A 23,256-nucleotide genomic window follows, 5' to 3' on the forward strand; every position below is an offset into this window, starting at 1 on the left:
GTAATATATTCACAGGCTCTGGAGATTGGGATGTAGACATCTTTGGGGGTGTGGCGGGGGGAGCACTATTCAGCAAAGTCACATCAGTGTAGGTCTGGCTGTGGCTCAAGTGTCCAGGCTGAATGTGGGGACAGATAGCTTGGTTCTCACACCCTGACCCTCAGGGCGGTGGCCACAGATCCGTGACTCTGCCACCTGTGGAAGTCCTGCCAGGCTCCTGGCTTTGTTGCACGCCCTGAAGACAGGCACTGCCATACACCCCCGACTTGACAGATTGAGGAAACTGATTAGAAAGTGTTTAAGGATTTGCCAGGGAGGGGTGGGGCGGGGCCCGGGGCCCGATCGGGACCCCCCCTGGCTCTCTGCTTCTCCCAGCATCTGGGGGCAGAAGTTGCGGCTGCTGGGAGGTGGGCGGGTGCCGAGCGCAGACAAGCCTCCCGTGTGCTCTCCCCGCCCCTCCCTCCTCTCGGAGACGGAGCCACGCGCCCGAGCTCGCAGCCGCTCGCTCTCTTTCCCGGAGCTGCCGCCGCTGCTGCCACCGCCGAGATGCCTCCCCCCGGCCTGGAGCTGATGAGCGGCCGGGTGCTCCCGGCCTTCCTGCTGTGCAGCACGCTGCTCGTCATCAAGATGTACGTGGTGGCCATCATCACGGGCCAAGTGAGGCTTCGGAAGAAGGTACGCGCCGCCCTCGGGGACCCCAGCCCTGCGTGCGCTCCCTTCTCCCGCCGCCGGGAAGGTTGGGGACGGGACCCTTGGCCCAGATGTTTTCGGGGCCAGAGTTTGAGCGAGCGGGCTCGGGACCAGGTGCCTCTCCCAGCCCTTTGGGATGGCTTCTCTGCGGCCCTTGGTTTCAGCGGGGCCCGCACCTCCTTTTCCTCTGTTTTAAGAGCATTTACCATTTGCTGTGCCACCAGGTGAGTTTTCTCGGCACAGCAAGACTCCACGAGTCCCACTGAGCTCTGCCGGCGGCTCCGAGAGAAGCAGGTCCCAGAGGGTGGAGTGAGGCAGCTTTCAGCCTCCGTCCGACCTGGCGGCTTCCCGCACCGGAGATCTGACGTTTGGGTGGGGTGGGAACCGGCAGAACAGGAGCCCAGAGAAGCCTTTAAGTGGAAATTCCCAGCTCGCCCGGCAAGGTCGCTCCCAAACCCACCGCAGCCTCCCTCCAGAGACCAGGTCTCAGCCAGGCTTCGCTGAAGTGCTCGGGGAGGAATTTCCCCCACCGACCCGCCAGTCCGAGTCCTGGAGCCAAAACAGCAATAAAGACGCCAAGATCTGAGCCGGTGGGGGCGGGCGGGGGGAGGGGGGAGCAGGGGGGCGGGTGGACCTGTTCCAGGGCGGCCGCTAGCCCGCGGGGCAGCCAGAGCCAGGAAAGCGGCAGCAGCCGTCCTATTAGACATAGAGAAGCCCAGGGGTACCGCTGATTATCCCCCCCAGGTATTTCAGAGAAGAGTTGTTTCCGACCGTGCCCCTTTGTCCAGTTCCAAGGCAAGGCCAAGGCCGGCTCCCACGTCGTGCCATGCGGGGGGTGGACACTGGGGAGAGGAAAGTTGCTCACCAGCAGGGCTCAGCAGGTACGGGCAGGACTGAAGGCAGGGCAGCTCCCCAGGTGAAAGAACTCCCAAAGCAGAGGCACACGGATCAAGCTGACTTCTCCCTGCCCCGGCGCATCCTGGGATGCAAGATACAGGCACCCAGCGGGGACAGCTGCGGTCACCCATTGAATCCTTCTATGGAGCGTTTAATCCCCACCACCTCCCCATCACCGCGGGGTGGGGCCGTATTCAGCTTGTCATCCACTTGAGGAACCTGAACTCAAAGAGGAGACATCTCTTGTGAAGGCCACACAAGAGGATTTGAGCCCAGGTGCCCAGCTCTGAAGCCCACACCCTGCCATTGTGGGGATGGGGTTCTCACCAGGGCCGTGCAGGGCCCAGAGCTTTTCTTTAATGGCAATTAGGGAAGGAAGAGGCAAACCTGTTGGGGTGTCTGTCTGCCGGGTCAGTAGGGAGTGGCAGAAGGAAACCTCCCCTTGGGCTGTCTCAGGTTCTCCCTACACTAGAAATTTCCCTCTCATTCAGTCAGTCGGGGAGGAGCTGGGGGAGCCACACCGTGGGGAGGTGACGGATGCCTGGGGAGGTGACAGATGCGGGCTCTGGCTCCTCCACCCATTAGCCTTGGGACCATGGGCAAGTCTGAGAGCTTGATTTCCTTGTTTGTAAACTGAGGATGGTCACAGCAGTGCCAGGAGAATACAGCGCCTGGCACGGAGCAAATGCCCCACCAGTGTTAGTCTTCATTACTTATTAACAATTGGAATTGACATGACAGGCCGTAGATCTCTTGGTGGGAGTGCATCCCGAGTCCCGGCCCTGGCCCCGGCTAGAGGCAGGGCTTATGCTTCTGACGCTGGGGCTTTATCCCATCTGCACTGCCGCTGGCTCCTGGCCAGGCCAACTTGTATTCATGCTGTCTTCAGGGGTGAGCAAACCCATGGACTGTGGACACCCAAGACAGCTGCCCACTGAATGCCGAGACCCTGTGAAAGGTGTCACAGGCCCACGGACTCTGCAGGGCCATCAGAATTGGTGATTCCATGACTTAAGGGCCAGCAGAGAAGAATTCTGGGCGTTGGGGATTCTTGATCGTGACAAGCGCTGCATTCACCTCTGGGCTGGAGCAGGGGCAGACCCACCAGGCAGGACAAAAAAAACCCCAGCACTTGGGGACAGGTATCTCAAGGGCTCATGAATCAGAAACAGCAGGATCTGCAATTTAGAAGACGTGCTACAGAGATTCAGGTTTGCTGTGGGGTTGGTGGGGCTGGCTGGCTGGATGCCCGCAGGGAACAGGGCAGCAAGAGCGTTGGGTGTGACCTCCAATGACCTGAGTGTGACCTCAAGTCCCTGTTTTGCACTGACAATTCACCGAGGGAGCGCCCTCCTGGCGCTGTGCTGGGGCGTCTCCACTTCTCTCCTTTGCTCTTCGTGTGGTAGATGAACCTCATTTGATCTGGAATTCACAGATGAGGAAGCTGAGACCCAGGGAAGTTCAGAAACCTGCAGTTAGTCGGTGTGGAGCTGAGTTTCTCACCGGGACCTGTCAAGACCCTCTTATTGCTCTTAGTTCAAAGTTTAAATTCTTAGGGTCCTGCCTCCAGGACCCCTGCTGACCCCTGCAACTTTATCTTGGAACTCTGTCCCTTGCTGTCTATGCTCCAGTCATGCTGGTTTTTCATTCTTCATACATGCTCTTCTTCTGACCCCAGGGCCTTTGCACATGCTGTTCCGTATGCTATTGTTATAACCCTCCCTTCTTCTGGTTAATGTTGATGCATCCTTCAAGCCTCAGCTTTACTGTCACTGCCTCAGCGAAGCCTTCTCTGATCCCCAGCCTTGGTTGGGTCTCCTGTGAACTTTCTCAAAGCAAACCCAGTCTTCTGTTTCTTAACACTCACCGCCTGGTCTTCCCTGGTTCATTGGCAATTCCCTCATTACACTCTGAGCTTCACAAGAGCAGAGATAGGAGGGCCTTTTTCTTAGTCTTTTCAGGCTGCTATACAACAAAATGCCAGAGACTGGGTGGCTTATCAGCAACAAAAATTTATTTCTCACAGTTCTGGAAGCTGGGAAGTCCAAGGTCAAGGAACCGGCAGAGGTGGTGTCTGATGAGGGCCTACTTTCTGGTCCGTAGATGGCTACGTTCTTGCTGGGTCCTCACATGGCAAAGGGGCGAGGCAGCTCTTTGGGGTCTTCTTATAAGAGTGCTAATCTCATTCAAGAGAGCTCCACCCTTATGACCTAACTGCCTCCTTCAAAGCATCACACTGGGGGTTAGGCTTCAACATAGGAAATTTGCAGGGACAGAAACATTTAATCCATAGCAGCCTTGTTCACGGTGAGTGCCCAGCACTTCGCACACAGTAAGAGTTCATGGATGCTGGTGAATGGACACGTATGTGCCTGCATCGCCGCAGACTAGTCGACTGGGCCGTCCATCTCATGAACAGTAATTCTCAGCTGATGTATTCCATCCAGGCTTTTGCCAACCCTGAGGATGCTCAGAGACACGGAGGCCTCCAGTATTGCCGGAGCGACCCGGATGTGGAACGTTGTCTCAGGCAAGTACCACTGGCCCTCAGCCTGATCACAGCCTGTCCTTTCGGGCCCTCTTCTGAACATGGGGGCTTGGAGGATGCCCAGGGGGCCTAGGTCTTCTGCTTTCCAGATCCTCTTAGACTGTTTTCATTTATTTATTAATTTAATTTCTAGTTACTCGTGGAAAAGTAATATGTACCTGTGGCTCAGGATGACAAAGTTAGAAAAGGCTATTCAGTGCAATTTCAGTCTCTCTCCCACCTCTGACCTGCAGGTCCTGCCCAGATCTGCTCACCAGAGGCCAGTGCTGTTACCAATGTCTTATGCATCTTCTCCGAGACACTTTTCCTGCATTTACAACACACACGCTATGCTTTTTCCTTTTTACTCCCAAAGGATCACTCTTTACCCACTGATTTATACTGTCCTTTTTTCACATAACAGAAATTGTTTTATATCAGCCCATAGAGGGGCCTCGTTCATTACATCGGCACTGTAGTATTTACATCATTTCTCTATTAAATAGATGGTCTGTAGCTGACCCAACCACTTACCCTCCGATGGCATTTAGGCTGTTCTAAGTCTTTCTGTGTTATGAACAGAGTGCATCAAAACTTCTTTCACTTTCCTTTGTGCGTCAGTGTGAGCAAAACGGCAGGTTGCAATAAAATGGTAAGAAATACTGTCAAATGGTACACAAATCTAGTCCCACAACTGGTGTGTGAGATGTATCTCCGACCCTGCTAACTCTGTATCCACTTTTGGGTGGACTCTTGCCAACATGATGGGTGAAAATGTACATCACATTTCAGTTTTACTTTGCATTTCCTTTTTTTTTTTTTTTGGCTGTGCTGTGCAGCTTATGGGATTTTAGTTCCCTGACCAGAGATTGAACTCAGGCCCTCAGCAGTGCGAGCACGGAGTCCAAACCACTGGACTGGCAGGGAATTCCCTACTTTGCATTTCTGAGTGAAGTTGAACATTTTTTCATATGCTTAGCATCCCCCAGTCAATCAAAAGCAATTTTTCTTATTATAAAACTCAGAACTATCCATTGCAAGCAATTTGGTTAATATTGAAAATACATAGAGCAAAAAGGGGAAAACCACTCACAATTCTAGTCACCGTTAACATGTTCATCTATCTCCTCTTTGTCGTTTGTCTAAATATTTTTCGTAATACTAGGTGTGCATTGTACACCCAACTGGGCGTTCTGATTTTTTTTTCAGTTAATTATTTCATAAGCACTTTCCATGTCAGTAATGACTACTCGAAAAGTGATTCTTAAAAAGGGATGTAGAGGGAGTTCCCTGGCGGTGCAGTGGTTGGGACTCGGCGCTTTCACTGACGTGGCCCAGGTGCAATCCCTGATCAGGGAACTGAGATCCACAAGCCACATGTGGGGGCCATAAATAAATAAATAAATAAATAAAGGCTGTGTAAAATTCCATCAGAGACTAAATGTTAATTTCACGTAGCCAGTCTCAGTGGTGGGTATTTTGGCAGTTTCCTCTCTGCTGTTTTACACCGATGGGCTGGAGAACCAGGAGGAAGCGCTCCCAGGGGATGGGGGTTGTCAGCAGGCATGGGATGGGTCTGGGGAGGATGGGTAGCTGGATAGGAGTGAGAAAGACACAAGCCCTCACCTAGTTCTTGTCACATTCCCATGAATCACCGGCAGAAATGGGTGGGACCAAGTAGTATAAATAATAGAGATTCTTTTATTTTTCTTGGCCATTGAACATAACACGTACTTGTGGTTTTTAAAAATTACAGAAATGTGTAATGTAGAAAGTGAAATTCATTGCTCTTTCATCCTTTCTAATGTAACTACAGTATATAGTCCTCCTTACGAGGTCCATCCATCCATCCATCTATCCGTTCATTCAATGTTCAACGAGCACTGACTATGTGCTAGCTACTGTGCTAAGCACTCGTTGTACTTTGGTGAACAAAAGCCTCACCCTCATGCCACCTGGTTGGCATGACTCTCCTGGCCAGTGGAGAAGGATGTGATGAGTAGCAGGGCAGCCGGTTGCTAAGCCAGCTCAGAGCAGCCACCCAGAGGAGTGTGCGGCTTCTCCCAAGGGGTGAGAGGTCTGTGTAGCAAAACTTGTGTCACTTGTGGCACAGGGGTGGTTACATAGGGTCATGAACGCTTTGTTTTTATTGGCTGCAACCATGCCAGGGAGAGACCACACACCTGTGTGGTGCCATGATGTCTACACCCACCCAATACAATTCTCATTTCTGAACAAAAGGACATGTCATCTACAGTGCTGATACTCAAATAACTGAAATTCAATTTTCAGCATTTTTTTTTTTTTGGCTGTACCACATAACTTGTGGGATCTTAGTTCCCCAACCAGGGATAAAACCCGGGCCCCCCTGGCAATGAAAACACCCCAGTCTTAACCACTGGACCACCAGGGAATTCCCCAATTCAACACTTTTCTTTTATTTTTTTAAATTAATTAATTAATTAATTTATTATTATTATTATTTTTGGCTGTGTTGGGTCCTCGTTGCTGCGTGTGGGCTTTCTCTAGTTGCGGTGAGTGGGGGCTACTCTTCGTTGTGGTGCACGGGCTTCTCATTGCAGTGGCTTCTCTTGTTGTGGAGCACGGGCTCTAGGTGCACGGGCTCAGTAGTTGTGGTGCATGGGCTTAGCTGCTCCACGGCATGTGGGATCTTCCTGGACCAGGGCTCGAACCTGTGTCCCCTGCATTGGCAGGTGGATTCTATCTATCTATCTATCCATCTATCTATCTATTTATTTATTTATTTATGGCTGCGTTGGGTCTTCATTGCTGCACGTGGGTTTTCTCTAGTTGCAGCGAGCGGGGGCTACTCTTTGATGCAGTGCATGGGCTTCTCATTGCGGTGTCTTCTCTTGTTGCGGAGCATGGGCTGTAGGTGCACGGGCTCAGTAGTTGTGGCGCACGGGCTTAGCTGCTCCACAGCATGTGGGATCTTCCCGGACCAGGGCTCGAACCCGTGTCCCCTGCATTGGTAGGCAGATTCTTAACCACTGCGTCACCAGGGAGATCCCTGAATTTTATTCTATTTATTTTTTATACAGCAGGTTCTTATTAGTTATCCATTTTATACATATTAGTGTATACATGTCAATCTCAATCTCCCAATTCATCCACCACCACCACCCACCCCCGCCGCTTTCCCCCCTTGGCGTCCATACGTTTGTTCTCTACATCTGTGTCTCTATTTCTGCCCTGCCAACCGGTTCATCTGTACCATTTTTCTAGGTTCCACATATATGCGTTAATATATGATATTTGTTTTTCTCTTTCTGACTTACTTCACTCTGTAGGACAGTCTCTAGATCCATCCACGTATCTACAAATGACCCAATTTCATCCCTTTTTATGACTGAGTAATATTCCATTGTATATATGTACCACATCTTGTTTATCCATTCGTCCATTGATGAGCATTTAGGTTGCTTCCATGACCTGACTATCGTAAATAGTGCCCAATTTGGCACTTTAAAAAAAAATCATTTATTTATTTATTTATTTTTGCTGTACACGGGCCTCTCACTGTTGTGGCCTCTCCCGTTGCGGAGCACAGGCTCCGGACGCGCAGGCTCAGCGGCCATGGATCACGGGTCCAGCCACTCCGCGGCATGTGGGATCTTCCCGGACCAGGGCACGAACCCGTGTCCCCTGCATCGGCAGGCAGACTCTCAACCAGTGCACCACCAGGGAAGCCCCGCAATTCAACACTTTTTGAGCACCTCTTAGGTAATAATGTCTTATATTCATTCAGTGAGTGTTATTGGTGACCTGCCATGTACTGTTATTTACTGGGGCTTACTATGCCAGACCTGGGGGTTCCTGGGGCCCCAGGGCTCCTGCTGACTTTACATAACATCATGGAACCTCGAGGGTGCAGAGCATCACACATCCTGCCATCCGCTACCGGAGAACTGGCTGGAACCTGACAGGAGATGCCCTGGAAGCAAAAGTGAGTTAAATATTAGACCAGAGGTTTTAGTGCAACCAGGGCCGCCTTCTGCACAAACAGGAAAGCACTTTGGTCTCAGTTCTTGGAGCACAGATCTGCCTTGCAGATTAGCACAGGCTGGAACCCAAATGTGAGCCCAGCTCTGGGAGAGGTCAGGAACCAGGTTTCAAGGAAAATGATGAAACCCAGCCACATCCTTTTAGTGATACCTAACGAAGTCTCCCGGCAATGTATGTTTGGGCCAGATTCTGAGTTTATGTGAATACAACTTCAGTGGGGCCGGTGGGGGGGTGTGTCTCTGAGTGGTCCCGAGGAAGGAAGACAAACACTTGACCCAAACTTTGGGATATTTCTGATTATTTGGAATGTGGTGTGGAGACTTAATCTCAGCGAACTGGTTTGTCAGGAGATTGGGTCACAAAATCTCAGCCCTAGAAGTCTTTTAAGACCCCATCCAAACACATTATTTTGTGGATGGTGAACAGAGGTCCAGAGACAGAGACTTGCCTGAGGCCAGGGGTCTAACGAGCACCCTTGGAGAGGTGCGAGGCTAGCAGCCTCGCACCATAAAATGTTCGTTCATTTGGCCTGGGCATCTGAGGGCGCTGGGAGTCTGGCAAAACCAAGAGCTGAAATGAGCTTTAACAATCATGTCCAGGACAGGGCTGGTGGTGATGGTGACGATGACAAAGAAGATGGCAGCTAAATTGGGGCAAACCTAACCCGTGCCAGGCAGTGTTCTAAGCACTTTATAGGAACCAACCCACTCTGCCTCCCAATATAGGCTTCCAAGGGCGGTACTAGCATCTATAGAGGAAGAAGCAGGTTTGCCAAGGCCACATCGCTCCTGATGGCTAAGCTGCCATTGAGCCCAGGCCATCTGATATGGGCTCTGCTCTCCTTTCAAGAATGCGGTTTGGGCTTCCCTGGTGGCGCAGTGGTTGAGAGTCCGCCTGCCGATGCAGGGGACACAGGTTCGTGCCCCGATCCAGGGGGATCCCACATGCCGCGGAGTGGCTGGGCCCATGATCCGTGGCCGCTGAGCCTGCGCATCCGGAGCCTGTGCTCCGCAACGGGAGAGGCCACAACAGTGAGAGGCCCGCGTACCGAAAAAAAAAAAAGAACGCGGTTTAACTCTATTTTATAACCTGCCTTTAAAACTAAGCAGGCTTCATCTCATATCAAACCTGAATTCAAGGAAATCACCTGTGCAGATGGAGAGCCTGGGGAGGGGAGAGGAGAGAGCTAGCGGGGCTGCCAGCAGCTGTCCCTGCCCAGGAGGCCTGGGGGGAACTGTAGGGCTCTCTCCGCAGTCCTGTCACCTGATGCAGTAAAATGCAGCCGGTGCTGCAGTGTCTGTTGACGGGAGAGGCAGGCCTAATGCTGCAGGAAGCCATGCAAGTCCAGTCTAGCAGGAATTTGCTCTGAGTGCCTTTTACCTTAAAAAACTGCTTATTAGTGGAATGACACATTTTGCCCAAGCATCTCTCTGGTACGTGACTCCCTCCATGTCTCTTGATTCGGATCCTGGGGTAGGGATGGCGGGGAGGAGAGGAATGAGTTTTCTTGGCATCATGCCTGTCCTTGGCACCACTTGTGGCTTCGTGGGGGCCCCATTGCAGTTTTCAATGTACTGGGGGTGGGGACTGGGCACCCCAGGGGCTGAGGGGCTTTCTCAGCTCCCAGCCACCTCTCCTCCCTCAAAGGTGACCTCTGAATCCTCTAGTCCCAGTTGCTGGAGGCAGGAGGTAGGGCTGCCCCTCCCACCTTTACGCCTCTTCTCTGCCTGGTGTCCCCCGACTACTTTCCCTCACCTGTGCTTTGGGGTTTGGCCAACAATCCTCTTAACAGCTTTCTAAACAGTGACTCACTCTTAGAACGTAAATACATACTTTAAGGAGAAGTGTCTCATTGAATGGGTTTCACACGCTAGTTACCCTTTTTCTGAAACGTTCCGAGAAATATACAACATGACAGAAATACTCCCAGCTGGCACCATCTCATGAGTCCACCTGTGGGAGGAAGACCACATTCTAGGACACACTGACAACGTCAAATAGGTTTTCCCAGGTGTCTGTCTCATAGCATGTGAGGGGATGCTGGTGCACACAGATTTGTCTCCATAGCATGGGGTGATTTTAGAGCAACAGTTCCTGCCTCTTCCCCAGTAAGGTAAGACACTTGCTCGATTGAGGAATTGAAATGGCCCCAGTTCTCAGGTTCCCCCTGTTCATCCCTGTAGCCAAGATCCGGCCAGGGCCTGCTTCTCTCACATGGACATCCGGCGGTATTTCCCCCAGCTGGTGAGACCTGCCCTGCTGTAGACTTTCTTTCCCTGGGGCTGCGTCCCAAGGTCAAGCTTTGGGAATAAAGGAGAAGGAAGACTCATGTTGGCTCCAGGTTATGCGGACATAGACAGCAACTGCCGTGTCCTGAGTTGGACCTAAGATCCAGGCCCTGCTGGGTTTACGGGAGCTTTTGTACACTCAGATTGAATTCCAGACCCCTTACCCTGCTTCATGAGGCCCCTCTCCCCCTCTTATCCGGTCTCACTCCCTCTTATGTGCCACACTCCAGCCACATGGGTCACTTTTCTGAGCCTCGAACACGCAATGCTCATTCCCACCTCAGGGCCTTTGCACATGCCCATCCTTCTCCCTGGAGAGTTCTTCCCCTGCACAGATGGCCCCTCATCATTCAGGCTTCAGTACAATGTCTCCTTCCCTGACTACACCCACCCTAGTCATGCCACAGAGACCCCTGCAGCCCTGGGTTGCTAAGTGCTCCTCCTCTCTGCCCTGCCCAATTCCTAGCATCCACATACCCTGGCCCTTGCCTGAGGTCCTTGCAAGTGGCAGGGAAGAGGAGGACTCTGCGGCAGGTCCCCATACAGGGGCTGCTGGGCTGGGCTGGGCTTGGCCCGTTGGTGCAGCGTTGGTGAAATGCACTCCAGCTGGAAGGCTTGGAGAAGGGGCTTCAGTTCTAGAAGCGTCCTCATGCCTCACACATGTGCCCTGTCCTTGGGGGAGGTCACGGCCCAGGCAACGCGTTCCTGTTTATTTGCGCCTCCAACACGCCATCTCTGGCTTTGGTCATTTGCTCAGTCTCTAATTTATGGGACTTGACCTCCCCACCCTCCACAGAGGAAGCTGCCCATTAGCAAGAGTCATGGAAAATGTGAACCAACTCTTAGCAAAAGTGGATGAGTTTTCTTTGTTGGTCATTTTTTTATGGCAGGGTTATACACAGCCGCCCCTCCCCACCACCACCACATATACTCACACACTTGACTATTTTAAACAAAGAAAGAAGCAGGATAGCGCGGATAAAACAGGGCTTCGCTGCTGTCCGGCGATTGGCTGGCTCCAGTGAGTGCAAGTCATTCTTATTATCCCTGAGAGGAGGAAGGGTTTGCTTAGATTTAGGGGCAGAATAAGACAGAGCCAGGTGTGGATTTCAGATGCATGTTCTTAGCCCATCCCGCTGGGGAGAGCCCAGGAACCTGCATTTGGAAGGAGGACGGCCTCAGAAAAGCCCTGCCTTGGTGGTAAAGAGCACGGGCCGGGGAGTTTCCTGGTGGTCTAGTGGTTAGGATTTGGCGCTTTCACTACTGTGGCCCGGGTTCAATTCCTGGTCAGGGAACTGAGATCCTGCAAGCCATGCGGCGTGGCCAAAATTAAAAAAATAAATAAAAGAGCAGGGGCTGGAGGCAGACCTAGGCTCCACCCCGGCTCTCACTCAACCCCACTGAGCCCCACGTTTCCTGCCTGGTGTCCAAGGCCAGAGGGGAAGATAGGGGAGACCATGGCAGAGGCTGCATCTTGGCGAGCCCTGGGGTCGGTAAGAAAACCAACCAGCAGCCCTGCGTGGCTCCCGGTCTGCTAACAGGACTTCACTTTCTGAGCCGCTCACAGGAACAAGCTTGGAGTCACCGTCGCCCCTGCCTCTGGGGTATCTCCTTGTCTTGGCAATGATGGATGTGAGTCTGGTACCCCCGAGATGGTCCCCAGGGGTGTGGGGCCTTTCGGGGCGGAGGGTCTCAGCTTCCAGGACATTCTCAAAGCCGACTCCTGGCTGACTGCACCCCCTTGCCTTCCCAGAGCCCACCGGAATGACATGGAGACCATCTACCCTTTCCTGTTCCTGGGCTTCGTCTACTCCTTCTTGGGGCCTGACCCCTTCGTTGCCTGGATGCACTTCCTGGTCGTCTTCCTGGGCCGCATGGTGCACACCGTGGCCTACCTGGGGAAGCTGCGGGCGCCCACCCGCTCTCTGGCCTACACCCTGGCCCAGCTCCCCTGCGCCTCCATGGCCCTGCAGATTGTCTGGGAAGCAGCTCACCACCTGTGACCAGCCGCTGACACTTCCTCGGCCGCCAGACCCCTGGCCACGAGCCACCGGGAGACCAGGTGCCCCTCTGAGATTGTGATAGGCCCCGGAGCCTGGTTTCCTGGCAACCAGCTGGATTCCTGGGTGAAGCCACCGATTGGAACTGTTTAGAGACCGGTTGTCACGAATGATAGAAAATCCTTCCACTTAAAGAACAGAGCATGAAAAATATCCCTCCCTCTTCCTCCCCAAGTCTGGGAAGGGCGAGCAGAGACTCAGTTCCGGTTTCTGAACCTAACGACCCTCTGAATCCAGGGCTGTAATAAATAAGGACTTCTCACCTCCACCCCAGAGATTCTGATTTAGCTGGTCTAGAGGGGAGCCTGGGCGTCTGCATTTTTAGAAAGTTCCTGTGAGCCCCAACAATGGCGGGGCCTGAGGCCCACTGGCAGTTCCCTCTAGGGGAGGGCCCAGGACCGGCAGGGTAGGAGTTTCTCTCACGGTGGGAGAAGGGTTGTGTTCCTTTGTGCCCTGTTGACAGTTCCCTGTGCCACATTCCTTTGCTGGATCCTTCTCTCTTTGGCACAGGTGCCGACGGGAAGGGCCCACAGTAAGGTCGACCTTCTCTTCCCGAGGCTTTAGTTGTTCCGAAGGGCTGTCATTCAAGGACAAGGCTTTGAAGGACCAACCGCTAAAAGGAAATTTTGACTCCTTCGGTATTTGGGAGGCTTGAAAACCACAAATGTGCAACCCCTGCCGGGGAATCATGTGTCTCTCCTGGATCTTGCTCTAAGAGCATGTGGCTTTAGTCATTAATGAAGTGTCTGACCAGCTTGGCCCCTTGGCTGCTGGTTCCTGGCATCCACCACCGCCCAGGCTGGCTGGGCATCCGGCTCGCCGGACACTTGCGGGTCTGTGTCTGGGGCGAAACTGACAAGACACAGTCTCCAGCAAACACACAAACCCACCCAGACGAGGGTGTTGAATCATGCAGAAAGCAAGCAGGCTGCTGGGCGACACCCTCCCACCTCCTGCCGTGGGCCAGTAAGATGGTCAGTCAACCCCATTTTTACAGATGAGGAAACCGAGGCTCAAGGTGGACTCCCTGCAGCTCTGAACCCCGCCTGTCTGGCTCTCCAAAACTGCTCTAACCATTGTACAGTCCTGCCTTTTCCCAAACCCCCTCCCCAGTGCTGCCCCTTTCCTCCAGGATCTAGGGAAGCCCCCCCTCGTACCTGGGCATGGCTTCCTCTCAGAGCCCTGCAGCCCCTGAGCTTCTGCCCCCGCGGACTGACGGGTCTGCCTAGTGGGGGCCTCACTGGGGACCCAGGGTTCCCCAGGCCTCACTAGAAATCCGAGTCGGCCCCCCTGCCCGGCCGTGCTAGGAGGTGGGATGGGTAACATTGCTTCCTGGTGGTGAGATGAGCCTCTGTTCTGGGGCTGCAGCCGCACATCTGGAAACAGAAAGCGCACATCCCTGTATTCAGTGTCTGCCGTTTGCTAAGCATCGGCTGAGCATGGTGTTTACAATTTTTTTTTCCACTTGATCCTCTATCCCAGGAAGGAGGTATTTCTGCTTTTTGATGCGGAAAGTAAGGCTCGGAAAGGAGCTGTAACTTGCCCAACATCCCGGAGCTGGGATGTGGTAAAGGAGGAGCAGACCCAGTATGTGTGCTTGTATTTTAGTATTTTCCCTTCTGGGGAAAGAGGGACTGAGAGGACAAAGTGCCCAGCTCAGAGCCGGGTGAGGAGGGCATCCGATACCCACAAGGACCATGTGCCCTGGGACCGAGGGAGGGGGCAGCTCCTCGGAACTGCAGAAGCAGCAGCCCCTTGTGCACTGGCCCATCAGTCACTCCCTGCCCCGTCCCCCGGGACCCCTCCGATGCTGAGCCACAACAGGGTGGGGGGACGGCAGGACATCAGACAGTGACAACTCCAAGTGCTCAGTGCCCTAACGGGGGTAGGTGGACAGTGGGAGCACAGGGAAGGCCTCTAACCCCTGCTGGGGAGGGGCTTCCTAGGGGAGGTGACAGCTCGCCTGCCATGGGGGTAAGTCAGACCGGTTTTGGGGGGGTGTCCAATCAAACTGAGGGAAGACGAGCAGAGCTCAGCCCCCTGGGGTCTTGTGCCTGGGAAGTGGAGGGGGGCGTGTGGGAGAGGGTGGGGGAAGGGGGGTGGGCGGAAAGGGGCTCATTCAAGGACTTGGGGCCTTGTCGGGTGGGTTCAGAGCCAGGGTGAGGACAAGTGGGCGAGGGATTAGTGACCTGGGTCTGTGTCCTAAGAGGATTTCCGAGAAGCCACGTGGAGGGCAGCATGGTGAGGTGACAGCTGGGCAGTGGCTCTTGTTCCCCAACTGACACGAACAGTGCCCAGCTGCCCCTCCAGGTTCTCGAGGGGCCGGGGAGAGGCAGGCGCAGCCTGACAGCAGGGAGGGCAGCCGGCAGGAGCCGGGCGATGTTTCCAGGGTAGACCTGGAACCCTCCAGGATGGGGAAGGGCTGGGGGCGGCTTCCCGGAGCAGCTGCCCCTGTGGCTGAACCACAGCGCCCCTTTCTTGGGCAGCGGCAAAGTGAGCACAGCAGGTGAGATGATGCGGGTGGGCTGGCCTGGCCGGAAGCCCCACCCCCACCCTGCCCCAGGCCATCCTGGGCGCCCGTGAATTCCTCTGACTTCGCCTCGATCGCACCCCATCCAGATGCGGGCCCCCTCTTGGGCTGCCTCCACCTGACCCTGGGCTAGGGGTGGTGCGAAGTGTGTGCAGTGCTGGGGGGCAGGGCAGTGCTGAGCAGCAGCCTGGGGGCTCCGGAACCACAGCCCTGGGGGCAGGCAAGGACTTTGGGGCCCAGCCCAGGCCTGGGAAACCGGAGCTGCCCCTGACTGGGACCTGGTGGCTGGGGGCAACTTCTCCTGGGCTCTGGCAGGAAAGCCCAGAGCCAGCCTGGGGTGTCACACAGACCCCAGGGTCAGGGCCCTGGTCTGCGAGTTAGGGGCCCTCTCCTCAAAATGTTGCCAGTTTGGTCCTAATGCTATAGAACCTTTCACCCCAACCCGGGTACACACACTTCTTTTTTTTTTTTTTTTTAATAAACTATTTATTTATGGCTGTGTTGGGTCTTCGTTGCTACATGCAGGCTTTCTCTAGTTGCGGCCAGTGGGAGCTATTCTTTGTTGTCATGCACGGGCTTCTCATTGCGGTGGTTTCTCTTGTTGCGGAGCATGGGCTCGAGGTGCCTGGGCTTCAGTAGTTGTGGCACGCGGGCTCAGTAGTTGTGGTGCATGGGCTCTAGAGCACAGGCTCAGTAGCTGTGGCGCACGGGCTTAGTTGCTCCACATCACGTGGGATCTTCCCGGACCAGGGCTCGAACCCCTGTCCACTGCATTGGCAGGTGGATTCTTAACCACTGCACCACCAGGGAAGTCCTGAGTACACACACTTCTAAGCAGGAAGCCCAAGACAGGTGACGGCTGGTGTACCCTATCCACCTGGGCTTCCCACTCTCCTATGAGGGCCCCTCTGGGGAACCACTGGGGCTCCCTCGTTTAATGGATTCCTTGGCTCCAGGCTTCCAAGAGCCTCCCTGGTACGTGACAGACTTGGAGGAACAGGCAAAGATGAGAGGACAAAGGGGCCTGGTTTTAGTCCTGGAGGCGGGGACAGAACCTGGGGACCCCCTTAATTCCCCCAGAATTAAGGGCTCCTGGGGTTTCTGTGTGTGTCCCTGGGAGGCCATTGGCCTCAGGAATGGGCTTCCAGGCTGGCTAGGGCGGAAGGACGGACCCCTTCTTATTCCAGGTGGGCTGGGCCTTGGGCAGTCACAGAAGAGGGGTGTCTGTCCGGGTGGCTGGGAATCCAGGCAGGATTCCCTGGAGAGGCATCCTTTGAGTTGGAAGCTGAAAGGTGGATGAGATTTTAAACTGTTAATTACAGGTACTCACAAGTAATGGTCACTATCAGAGGTTTAGAAACTACAGAAAAGCTCAAAGAAGAAAATAAAAACTGCCTGTATTCTCACCACGCAGTTGTTGTCCTGGTCATGCTCCGGGTCATTGCAACAGCTCCCAACTGGATACCTGCATCCACCATCCACCCTTGGCCCCCACCGTCCACTCCCCACCCAGGACCAGAGGCTTCTGTGTGCCAGTCCTCCGGTGGCTTCCCCCTACCCAGAGGAGGCTGGCAAGGCCCCGCGCCATCTTCCCTCACCATCTTCCTGCCACCTTCTTCACTGTCCATCTCTCCCTCTAGAACGTGCACTCCAGGGGGACGGGGATTTGGGTCTGCATTATTCTTGCCGTGCCTGTGTCCCCAGGTCTTGGAAGAGCACCTAGCTTCTAAGGCGTTTCTATTAAGTGAATGAATGATGTGTAAAATGAATGTGTGTGTGTGTACACATAGTGTAGAGATAGGGATTCCGAACTGTTTCTATCCAGGATGGAATTCCACAACAAAAAATATGGATCGAGGGTTTTTGGCTTTGGGGAGATGTCGTCGGTGTGTCACAGACGTGGGTGGCATCTGTGCTCAGGGGTTCACAGCCTGGCCTTTTTATCATCACTTGAGATTTTCCCTAATAATGCATCTGCACTTCCTCCCAGGGCTTTCGATGGTCAATATCATGAATTTTAACAGCTCCCTGGCACTCCATCATCCCGGATACCCTCATCATTTATTTAATCTGCCCTTATTGTTGGATAATTAATTTTCCGCGCTGCGTCAGCATAAGCAATGCTTTCATGGGCACCTTTAAAAAGTTTTGTCAATTTTTAGAACCCAAGCAGGGAAATTTACAAGTGTGTGTATAAAGAATAGAGACCACCCACAATCCCACGTTCCTGAGAAAACAACTGTTCACCCTATGGTTTATGACTTTCCAGATTTTTAAACTATGCATATTAAATACACATACAAATTATATGCAATATACATAATATGTATATATCTATGCATATTAAATATATAATATTTATATTTTATATATTACCTCTCCTCCCTGGAGATCCTGCCGTGTGGCCACCCATGACAGTGGTTGCTTCTCTTGGTATCTGTGCCTGCCAAGAGCATGTTGAGTAGCTTCACTTTTTAAAGTTTGAATTATGAAAATAATAGGGTTTTTCTTTTCATTTTCCAAATATAAAATTACAACATTGAATTATTCTTTTTCAAGCGACACACATCTCCCCAGACATGCCAATGCATCTTCTGTCTAGAATTTAGCTTGCTTTTTAAAAAAAGTTGACACTACATTGTAACCCTCTGGGGAATACATTTTCACTGGCAGAGCGGGGCTGGGTGGGCAGGATGTTGCTGCAGGGGGACAGTAGGAGGAGGGGACTGAGTTGTCAGGATCGTCTGAAGAATCTGGAGTAGGGGACAAGGCGGGTTTAAGGCGGACAGGGAGAGCAGGACTGGATGCTAGGGCCTCAAACACCTGGCCTGGGTGATGGTACTTTGATGGGAGGGCTTTGGGGAGCCCCAGAAGGCTTTAGGCAGGAGAGGGACATGATCAAGGCTGTGTTTTTTTGTTTGTTTTTTTATTTATTTATATTTTTGGCTGCCTTGGGTCTTCGTTGCTGCGCACGGGCTTTCTCTAGTTGTGGCGAGAGGGGGCTGCTCTTCGTTGTGGCACGCGGGCTTCTCATTGCAGTGGCTTTTCTTGTTGCAGAGCACGGGCTCTAGGCACATGGGCTTCAATAGCTGTGGCACACAGGCTCAGTAGTTGTGGCTCACAGGCTCTAGAGCGCAGGCTCAGTAGTTGTGGCACACGGGCTTAGTTGCTCTGTAGCATGTGGGATCTTCCCAGACCAGGGCTCGAACCTGTGTCCCCTGCATTGACAGGCAGATTCTTAACCACAGCGCCACCATGGAAGTCCCAAAGCTGTGTTTTAGGGCAACTAATCTGTCGGCTTATGCAGAATGGCCTGGAAAGTGATAAGATGGCAGGTACTTTGAGCAGAGGTGTCAAGTCTCCTCTGTCATGGGTCCCGGGGTTCTTCGGGTGTGCTGTGAGCAGAGGGAGGCCAAGCTCAAGAGGACTTCCAAGCTTCATCTCCATCTGCATTGGTTTTCTACACTGGGTAACAAGTTGCCACAAACGTAACAGCTGAAAACAGTACCCAGGGAATTCCCTGGTGGTCCAGTGGTTAGGACTCTGTGCTTCCACAGCAGGGCGCATGGGTTCCATCCCTGGTTTCCTGGTCAGGGAACTAAGATCCTGCAAGCTGCTCAGTGCAGCCAAAAAAGAAAAAAAGAAAGAGAGAAAACAACCCCCATGTATGGTCTTACAGTTTCTATAGGTCAGGAGTCTGGGCCCAGCTTAACTGGGTTCTCTGCTCAGGGTCTCCCAGGCTGCAGTCAAGGAGTCCTCAGCTGATGTCTCATCTGGAGCTCAGTATCCTATTCTGAGCTCATTCAGATTGCAGGCAGGATTGGGTTCCTTGTGGTGGTAGGAATGAGGCCCTTGGCTGCTGGGGGCCACCTCCTCCACAGGCAGGTCACAGCACAGCTGTTTGTTTCTCAAGGCTGGTGGGAACGCATCTCTCTGCTCTGAATCTCTTCTTTCAGGGAAGACCTGGACTCTCTTTTAAAGGTTTCACCTGGTTAGGTTAGGCCCACCAAGGATAATCTCCCTTCGGATTAGTCAAAGTCGACTGATTAGGGACCTTAATCACATCTGCTACATCCCTTCATCTTCACCATATTCTATTGGTTAGAAGCAAGTCAGAGGTTCCACCCCTACCCAAGGAGAGGGGATTACGAAGTGTATGTCTCCCTGGGGTGGGAGTCATGGGAACATCTTAGAATTATGTCATCTACACCACTTTATCAAGTGCACCTTCCAGTTTCAAGGTGCCCACTCCTGAGTCCTCATACCCCAAGCTCGATCCATTCCCACTTCTTCTAAGATGTGAACTAAGAGCTTAAGAAGTTCTCAAACACGCCCTTTCCAGCACTTGCAATAGAGAAGGGAATTCCTGACTACCACGAAGCTTCAAGATCTGAAGGACTAATTGTGGGATAACGGGAGCAGAGAAGCGAGCTTTGGATGGGGGCCACTCACTTACCAATAGGGATGGAAAAGGCAAGTCCAGCTCTGACTGAGGCACCAAGGGGGACATAAAAGGGAAGAAAGCACGTTTTTTTCATTGCAAAGAGCTTCTCATGCAGTTGAGATGATCACATTGGCCTGCTTGTTCTGTTTCCCTATGAGGTTATTAGTCTCATTACAGAAAACATAGAGACAAGTGGATTGTGAGCCATTATCAAATTTAAAGTATTTACAACTTGGTTTGGGTCTTCTCAGATTTTTTTTTTTTTTTTTTTTTTTGCGATACGCGGGCCTCTCACTGTTGTGGCCTCTCCCGTTGCGGAGCACAGGCTCCGGACGCGCAGGCTCAGCGGCCATGGCTCACGGGCCCAGCTGCTCCGCGGCATGTGGGATCTTCCTGGACCGGGGCACAAACCCGTGTCCCCTGCATCGTCAGGCGGACTCTCAACCACTGCTTCCCACCAGGGAAGCCCCTTCCCAGATTTTTTACACTGAATCTATGAAAATATATGATAAACATCTTGGCACATGTTGCTTCCACCCCCCACCCCATTTTGGATTAGTTTTTGAAGTGGGGCTCAGAGGTAGAATTACTGGGTGAAAGCATGCAAACATTTTCGTGGCTGTTGGTGCATTCTCCAAAAGACTTGTGCTGATGTTTATGCTGTGACCCCTGCTGGTGATCTGGGATTTGCTTGTTTCTTTGTCTTTGGGTCAGGAGCCTGCAGCCATCTCTGGTGATCCGTGCGGGAGAGGGCCCTTGTTCTCCCGGCTCTGTGCCTGGCGGGGACCCCACAGCGCCCTCCAGTGGCAGGCAGCAGAGGTGCAGGAGCTTTGGTCCCCAGCTGGTGCCCAAGGAATGTGGGCTTGGAAGGGACAAGGGGAAGAGCCAGGTTCTCTGAGGAGGGAATGTGCAATTTCACCCCAGAACAGGGACTATTTTGACTTCCCTGAACTCCACCCTTGGTCTGTGTTTTTCCACCGTATACACCACAGCGCTCATTTATGGAGGGTAACTCTGCCAACAACCCTGTGAGGTGGCTTCTGTTATCACCCCATGTTATAGAGGAGGAAACTGAGGCCCGGAGAAGTGCCTTGCCCAAGGTAAAACTCTGGTCTTAATTTCTCAGGTTTTGGGTTTTGCAAGAGCCAGACTGCCTTTCCTTCAATTTCTCTCTCTTTCTCTCGACTCAAGTTTCTTTATTTCAAACAAAAAAACAGAAGCAGATACATTCAATGCCCTGTCCCAAGCTTGCTTGGCCAAAAGGGGAAAGGGAATCAGAGGGAGAAGGATTCCAAGTTCTCCCATTCCGGGATGGGGCCTCGGGTACCTTATCCTCATGGAAAATTATATCCCGGGACGGGTGCCCGGGAAGCTGCCCACACAGCCCTGCAATTACGGCTACAATAGTGACAGCAATGTTGGAATATATTTTCTTTCGCAAGGAGGGCTGCTGTGGCCCCTCCCTCAGCCCCCCAGAGCAGCATGTGTAAACGATTAGGCCGGTCTGTTTTTTCTTGAGCGCTTGAGAGGAAGTGACATTGACATCCTTGTGGCCCGATGGCGGGGCCAGCGCCTCTGTGGGAACCGGGCCCATGGCTTTTTCTGAAGCTGGTGTTCTTGGGACCCATCTTCCAGGCCCTAGTGGGAGCCCCCCGCCAGTGTGACCCCCATCTCTGCTGCAGGCAGCCCCAACCTGGCGATGCTTCATGGCCCCTCCCTCTGGACTGAAAATAGAAAGACCAGATGCACCTCCATCTGAGTTCTGGGGCACTGCCCAGGGCCTGGGTGGGCTCGTCCATGTGCTCACAGAAAGGCCATCAGGGCTGCCCGTCAGGGCACAGCTCTGGGCCCTGTGGGCCAGCCCTTCGCTGGTGCAAATCCTTGGGGTGGGTGTCAGCTCCTTGTGAGGGAGGACCCTGCTCAGACCAGGACGGCCCCAGCGCTTGTCTGGGTGGAAGGGCAGGCCAGCATCTTTCCGACCCCTCTACCAGGTGGGTCCTATTGCCAGGGTCTCTTCCTCCCAGGCATCCATGTGCTTAAGCCAAGTCCTGGCCCCCTGGGCTCCCCCTTGTTCCCCAGCCCAACATCTAGTCATCAACCCCTGTCCCTGCTGTGTCTGGGACACCTCCCAGATTGCCCACTCTGTCCCCATCTGGTCCAGGCTGCCACTTCTCCTGCCTGGACATCCAGCCCAGCCTCTGCAGGGGTCTCTCTGCTTCCAACAGGGTCCAAGGGGCGGGTCCCTCCACCAAGCAAATCCCCTCCATGGCTCCTCACTGCCAGGGTGACATCCAAACTTTAATTTTTTATTTAAAAAACAATTTTTTTGGCTGTGCCACGCAGCGTGTGGAATCTTAGTTCCCCAACCAGGGATCGAACCCATGTCCCCTGCAGTGGAAGCACAGAGTCCTAACCACTGGACCACCAGGGAAGTCCCGACATCCAGACTTTAGATCTGGACACACAAGCCCCACGTGAACTGTCCCTGCTTCTCTCCATCTTCATCCTGCAGGAGATCCAGGCCCAGAACTGTCCCCACTGGCCCAAAGAGGCAGCTTCTGGCCTACCCCAGGGCCTTTACACATGCTGTTCCCTTAGCCAGAAACACTGTTCTCGCTCCCCTCTTTGTCTGGTGGACTCTTCATCCTTCCAGGACACTTCCTCCAGGAAGCCTGCCTGGATGCCTTAGACTAGGTTTGGGGCTCCTTGGGCTTGGTGTGGCCTCTGAAGCCAGGGACCCTGTGTCAACTCTCTGCTTTCTCCTCAGGGCCCAGCGTAGAGCCCTGCACACATATAGTATTTCATAATATTTGTTCAGTGAATGAATGGCAAATAGAAGCCCGGAAATCACTTACTGAAGGCAGAGGCCAAACTGAGCAAGAAAACACAGCTCTGGCTGTACCCCCCGCACCCCCTTCCCCCTCCATACACACACACAGTACAGGGCACAGGCCAACCCTTTGCTCTGGCCGCCGTAGTCAGGTTGGCAGAGCCAGCTCCATATATCAGCAGAATGGCCCCTCCCCACGCCTTCAGCTGGAGCCTGTGCCTTCCCCTCATCGTTTCCCCCCCCTCCGCCCAAGGACCAGAGTCCCAACTGCCCAGCCACAGGGAAGTCACACGGCAATGGTCCCCAGGGCCTGTTGGCCCATCTGAAGGGGACAAAGCTCACCCCACAAGAACCTTGTTTTCTTTTTTGTTTGTTTTGTTTTCTTATTTATTTATTTATTTGTTTGTTTATTGGGTCTTCGTTGCTGCGCGCAGGCTTTCTCTAGTTGCGGCGAGCGGGGACTACTCTTTGTTGTGGTGCGCGGGGACTATTCTCATTGTGGTGGCTTCTCTTGCTGCTGGGCGCGGGCTTCAGAATTTGCAGCACACGGGCTCAGTAGTTGTGGCTCGCGGGCTCTAGAGCACATGCTCAGTAGTTGTGGCACATGGGCTTAGTTGCTCCGCGGCACGTGGGTTCTTCCCGGAGCTGAGCTTGAACCTGTGTCCCCTGCGTTGGCGGGCGGATTCTTAACACCTGCGCCACCAGGGAAGCCCAGAACTGTGTTTTCATGGTGGAATTCCTGATGGAGGATGGGGAAGAATCTCTGGGGGTAAACTGGGGGAGATGGGGAGGGTCCTCACCTCCCTCAGGGGTTAGTTACACCTTCTAAAACAAAAATGGGGACCATCCCTTGTGTTAGGATTGTCACGTGGCTTTGACCTATTCAAGGTCACCTAGAAGATGCAGCCTGTGGCTGGTGGGGGGGGACACTGGCCCTTTGGGGGGGCTTTGATGTGGTAGGGGT

The 23,256-nt window shown here is 53.3% G+C and overlaps 1 protein-coding gene across 1 annotated transcript; it reads left to right on the plus strand.

Annotated features, from left to right (window-relative positions):
- Positions 1–394: 394 nt before the first annotated feature.
- Positions 395–12,756, plus strand: PTGES (prostaglandin E synthase). The gene is made up of 3 exons (XM_060102641.1): positions 395–675; positions 4,035–4,117; positions 12,182–12,756. Exons 1-3 carry the CDS (start codon positions 547–549, stop codon positions 12,429–12,431), a joined length of 462 nt encoding a protein of 153 aa, XP_059958624.1. The 5' UTR covers positions 395–546; the 3' UTR covers positions 12,432–12,756.
- The last annotated feature ends 10,500 nt before the right edge of the window (positions 12,757–23,256 follow it).

Source organism: Mesoplodon densirostris, chromosome 6 (assembly GCF_025265405.1).
Source record: "Mesoplodon densirostris isolate mMesDen1 chromosome 6, mMesDen1 primary haplotype, whole genome shotgun sequence".
NCBI lineage: Eukaryota > Metazoa > Chordata > Mammalia > Artiodactyla > Ziphiidae > Mesoplodon > Mesoplodon densirostris.

Bases quoted from the DNA above. Each gene is read 5' to 3' on its own strand.
- PTGES (XM_060102641.1), top strand. From the start codon at position 547: ATGCCTCCCCCCGGCCTGGAGCTGATGAGCGGCCGGGTGCTCCCGGCC. The intron at 676-4,034 runs GTACGCGCCGCC...TATTCCATCCAG, and splicing joins AAGTGAGGCTTCGGAAGAAG to GCTTTTGCCAACCCTGAGGA. The intron at 4,118-12,181 runs GCAAGTACCACT...TTGCCTTCCCAG, and splicing joins GATGTGGAACGTTGTCTCAG to AGCCCACCGGAATGACATGG.